Genomic DNA, 5,138 nt, shown 5'->3' on the forward strand with positions numbered 1-5,138 from the left:
GACAGCCAAGCCCACTCCCATCTGCGACCAAGACAGGCTTTCTGCGCCCATCACCCTGGTATCAGGGCCTGAGTACAGAGCTGAACACAGCAATCCATGCACTGATCACCTCCAGGCTCAACAACTGCTCCAAGGAACCAGCCCCGAGAAATCCCTGGCGCCACCCCACTGGGCACACTATGCCCTGCTAGCGTGGGATAGGTCCTGCGTACCTGAGACGAGTCTCCCTGTGAACTCCTGCTGCAGCCACATGGCACTGGGACCACGACATTGGGCTGGACTCCGGAACTCGCTCCCAGAGGAGATCAGAGCCCCTGGGTGTGAGCACATGCCCTGCTAACCGCAGCCTGCACGGCCCTGCTTTGGGGATCCACTCCCAGGACCCCAGAAACCAGCCAGCTCTTCCCTGGCAGGCGGGCAAGGGGCAGAGCAAGGGGGCAAGATGGTGTAAAACAGCCCCCAAAGCTGTGAACCTGCAGGCAAGGGACGCTGGGATACATACCCCCAACATGCCACAACGGGGCCCTGATCTCGGTGGGGGCGACTGGGTGCTCCTGTAACACACAAAATACCCACTTGTGTGTGTAAACTCTTGGGAGCCCCACGTGCCAGCACCGGGGGAGGGGTTGAGCAGGACACAGGGGACCCCCCCGGGGCTGACGCTCCAGCGCCCCCAGAGCCTGCTGATGAGGAGCCCCCGCCCAGGGGAGCAATGCGGGGGGGCAGCGACCAGCCGGCCCCACCCTGCACCCCACGCCCCTCCCCCGCCCGGCAGGAGGAGGCCTTGGGGGCGGGGTTTCCCCTTCGGCTCCGTCCCCGGCCCCGCCCCCTTCCCGGTGCAGTTTGGTTCGGTTTGGCTCCCCCCTCCCTCTCAGTGGGCGGAGCTTGGCACGTTCCAAGATGGCGGCGCCCTTGTGGGGAAGGGGCCTGACGGTGAGGTGCCGCCGCGGCCTGAGCCCCCCTGGGGGCGGGGCCTAGCGCGGGAACTTGTGCCCCCCGGCGCACGTGGGGCCGGGGGTCGCTGGGCCTGGCAGACGTACCGCGACGGGCCGGAGCCGAGGCTAGTGGCTGATTCAGCTGGGCAGCGCCCAGCGCGTGGGGATGTGCACGGCGCTGTACGTTGTGCCAAGGGCTGTGCAAGCACAGAGAGGGCAGGGGGGTGTGAAACAAAGGGGCGGGGGGGGTGCACCGGCTGGGTGGGACCAGGAGAGGGGGATGCCGCTGCCCCCCCTGGTGTCGCTCCGCTCCCCTTTCCCCGGGGAGTTGGCAATCCAAGTACCCGCCGCACCGAGGAGCCAGCTCCGGCTGCTGTCAGAGCCCTGCGGACATGCCGACCCTGGCAACTCAACTCCGGGACATTTAATCAAAATCCACCGGCCCAGCACCGAAATGGCCCGCTGGGTGTCCCTGGAGCTGGGTTTGCAGGAGGAATGGTCAGGACCCAGAGGTGCCCGCGGCTTTGGAGCCGGCCGGCGGGGCATTACAGTAATAGACTGACTCTGGGCGTGTCTCCCTCCAGTGGTTCTAGCACAGGGGTGAGCAAACTTTTTGGCCTGAGGGCCACATCTGGATATGGAAATTGTATGGCTGGCCATGAATGCTCACAAAATTGGGGGTTGGAGTGTGGGAGGGGATGAGGGCCCTGGCTGGGGGTGCAGACTCTGGGATGGGGCCAGAAATGAGGAGCCCAGGATGCGGGAGGGAACTCTGGGCTGGGCAGAGGGTTGGGGTGCAGAGGGGGGGTGTGGCTCCGGTTAAGGGTGCAGGGTCTGGGGTGGGGCTGAGGGGTTCAGAGGGTGGGAGGGGGTTGGGGTGCTGAGGATGAGGGGTTGGAGGTGCAGGAGGGTGCTCCAGGCTGGGACTGAGGGGTTCAGAGGGCGGGAGGGGGTTGGGGTGCGGGAAGGGCTTCAGGCGTGCAGGCTCCAGGTGGCGCTTACCTCAAGCAGCTCCCGGAAGCAGCGGCATGTCCCCGCTCCGGCTCCTACACAGAGCCGTAGCGAGGCAGGTCTGCGCGCTGCCCCATCCGCAAGTGCTGACCCACAGCTCCTGTTGGCTGTGGTTCCCGGCCAATGGGAGCTCTGGAGGCGGCGCTTGGGGCAGGGGCAGTGTGTGGAGCCCCCTGGCTGCCCCTACGTGTAGGAGTCGAAGCGGGGACATGCCGCTGCTTCCAGGAGCCGCGCGGAGCCACAGCATGCACAGAGCAGGGCAAACCCTGACCCCGCTAGCCGGCTGGAGCGCTGGAGCGGGGCAAGCCCTGGACCCTGCTCCCTGGTGGGAGCTTGGGGGCCAAATTAAAACGTCTGAAGGGCCGGATGCAGCACCCCTGTTCTAGCAGCTGGCTCCCGGCTCCCATGAATGTGTCTCCTGCAGCTCAGTCCAGGGGTTTGTGTCTCTGGTGCTGCAGCTCCTTCGTTCAATCCCCAGCATGCAACCAGGGGTCTGTTACACTCGCCGCCTCCCCTGCTCCCTAACACCCTGTGCTTTGCTTTGCTAGGCCGCTCTGTGGACCCGGGGCGCTTTCTCGTGGCTCCTTTCCTGCAGCCGGGCTATTCAGACCACAGCTGTGTGTCACAAGGTAAGTGCACAGCGGGCTGCTGCTGCGAGGGTCTGTCCGTGTGGATCCTAGCACTGGCATACATGGCTCGTGCACTTGTGAGATGCAGGTGCCAGCGGTGGGATCCCATGGACAGCCCCTCAAAGAATCCCAGGAGCTCTAAGGTAAGTAACAGCCATCCCTCCCTCTGAACCTGCAAAACCAAAGCTGGAGAGGGGCCTGTGAGACAGGGCCTCAGCCACCCAGCAAAGCCACTCCCCAGCAGGGACAGAGGCACAGAGTTCTGGGCGAGGCCTTGGAAACCCCCCATGTACCCCAGCAACCTGTGCCAGGAGCCTTTGCTTTCTCCTGTGGAGTCCACCCCAGCTCTGTGTTCCCCGAACAGTCCTGTGTGGCAGGTGTGGTTAGGGCAGGGAGGCAGGACTCCTGGGTTCTACACGCAGGTTTGCCACTGACTCCCTGGATGACCAGGCGTGGGTCCTTTCTCCTCCATGCCTCAGTTTCCCCCAGGACATGAGGTGATTCTGCCCTGTCCAGGAGTGGCAGGGGACTGGAGGCTCAGTGAGTCGATGTCGAAGAGCGGCTCCTGGGCTTAGTTTTGTAGCCTGCACCTCGCTGCACCTGTTCTTCGCTGCGTCTGCACCTTCAGCGCCCCTGAGGTGCCTGCTGAGAGTGTGAGTCACTCTGAGGCATCAGATGGGCAGGACCCAGAGGCGCCCCTAGCAGGGAAATGAACACTCAGGCTAAAGCTTCCTGCAGGCTGCCTCTCACACAGGCTGCATGCCATTCTGCTGCCAGGCGTAGCCAGTCCCGAGGAAGGGGGCATGTGGATAGTGGGATCAGCCTGCTAGCAACAGGGGGTCAGTGCTCTGGGCCCTAGGTACTGCCAAACGCTCTGAAATATCTGCTGCCCCGGCCCTTCTGGGCTATTAACGCCTATGGAGCAGGGGAAGATGTGTGCCCCGCTCCTGGCCCTGCCAAGCGGGGGTAGCCCCCATGTTGTTTTTCACCCCCCACCCATGGGTGTTATCTTACAGAACCGGGCGGCCCGAGTGCGAGTCGGGAAAGGAGACAAGCCGGTGACGTACGAACAGGCCCACCCGCCTCACTACATCGCCCATCGCAAGGGTTGGCTCTCCCTGCACACCAGTAAGTGACCCACCAGCCGCTGGCCTGGGGGTACCTGGGCTTCCCCGTCTCTCAGCACCTGCCCTGTCCCCCACAGCGCCTCCTGCTGGGAGAGGCCGGGGAGGGAGTAGCTGGGAGTGCCTCCTCCCAGCCAGTGCCCTGCGCTGCCCCCCACAGCGCCCCCTGTTGTGTGGTCCCTCTGACTTAACGAAAGGGGGTGGGAGGGGTCTTCAACCTGGGCATGGGCTGTTCTTCCCCCCGCCCCCCTGAGATCTTCTCCAGGCGTGGGGGAAGGGAGCGGAGTGGAGGGAGATGTGTGTTCCCTGGCTGGATCCTGATGCAGTGCCCTGGCTGGACACCCATGTAGCCCCCTGCTCTGCCGGTACCGGCTCTTAAAGGTGCCCTGTGGGCATGTGTGCCTGGTGCTATCCCCTCACCCCCCGCTGCCCTGTCTGCCCTGCAGGTAACCTGGACGGGGAGAGTGGGGCAGCCGAGCGCACCGTGGAGGACGTCTTCATCCGCAAGTTCATCTACGGCACCTTCCACGGCTGCCTGGCCAATGAGATCGTGCTGAAGCGCCGCGCCAACGTGCTGATCGTCTGCGCTGTCTTCCTGCAGCGCCTGCCGCCCTACAAGTTCTACTTCCTGGTGGGCTACACCGAGACGCTGCTCTCTTTCTTCTACAAGTGCCCCGTCCGGCTGGAAGTGCAGACCGTGCCCGAGAAGGTCATCTACAAGTACCTGTAGCCCTGCAGCGGGGCACCCCGCCTTTCCCCTGGGCCAGCCCAAGCAGTGGGGCTCCTGTGCCCGAGCCAGGCCACCTGCTGGCCCATTGTGGGGCAGGAGAGTGGCTCCGCATGGGCCCGAGGAGGCCATGGACCCGCAGGTGGTGGCTGTGGGGCGCTCTGGGGCGGGTGTTACCGTGGCTCTGGACATAGCAGTGGCCCGGCCCGGCAACGGGGAATAAAAGGACTCTGGCCCCTGCGTCCATCTCTGGAGTCACCGTAGCCCAGTTTCCTCCCAGCTTGGTCCCGGGGCGGTCAGAGTGTGGGCCTGGGAGCATGGGCAGCGGGTCGCATAGGTTTAGGCTGTGCCTCTCCAAACAGCAAGGCATGGCCCCACCCCATGCCGTGACCTTTCCCTGCACGTGACTCCAGTCCTCCAACTCCAGCCCCCCAGCACTCCAGCTGGGAGGCTGGGGCTGCCCGCTTTCCCGGGGCTGGGGCCGTGCACCGCCCGCCTTCCCATGCTCCGGGGCTGGGGCCGCGCGCCGCCTGCCTTCCCGGCGCTCCAGGGCTGGGGTCGTGCACCACCCTCCCTCATGGCGCTCCTTTGGGGCTGGGGTGTTAGCTATGGGACTGGGCCGGTGGCCACAGTGGGGGGCCCTCTGGGCTCTGGCAGGTAGCAGAAGGGGTGTGGCCTCGGGTGGAAGGGACGGGGCTGGGGGCTAGTCTCC

General features: G+C 65.1%; 1 protein-coding gene across 1 annotated transcript; it reads left to right on the top strand.

Annotated features, from left to right (window-relative positions):
* The first annotated feature begins 847 nt into the window (after positions 1–847).
* Positions 848–4,666, top strand: MRPS24 (mitochondrial ribosomal protein S24). Its single transcript, XM_054018234.1, has 4 exons — positions 848–933; positions 2,495–2,575; positions 3,592–3,703; positions 4,146–4,666. The coding sequence occupies exons 1-4, from the start codon at positions 901–903 to the stop codon at positions 4,427–4,429; spliced, it is 510 nt and encodes a 169-aa protein (XP_053874209.1). The 5' UTR covers positions 848–900; the 3' UTR covers positions 4,430–4,666.
* The last annotated feature ends 472 nt before the right edge of the window (positions 4,667–5,138 follow it).

This window comes from Malaclemys terrapin, chromosome 2, assembly GCF_027887155.1.
Source record: "Malaclemys terrapin pileata isolate rMalTer1 chromosome 2, rMalTer1.hap1, whole genome shotgun sequence".
Taxonomy (NCBI): domain Eukaryota; kingdom Metazoa; phylum Chordata; order Testudines; family Emydidae; genus Malaclemys; species Malaclemys terrapin.

Excerpts from the sequence above, each read along its gene's own strand:
- MRPS24 (XM_054018234.1), top strand. The coding sequence starts at position 901 with ATGGCGGCGCCCTTGTGGGGAAGGGGCCTGACG. Across the intron at positions 934-2,494 it reads TGTGGGGAAGGGGCCTGACG|GCCGCTCTGTGGACCCGGGG; the intron begins GTGAGGTGCCGC and ends TTGCTTTGCTAG. Across the intron at positions 3,704-4,145 it reads TTGGCTCTCCCTGCACACCA|GTAACCTGGACGGGGAGAGT; the intron begins GTAAGTGACCCA and ends TCTGCCCTGCAG.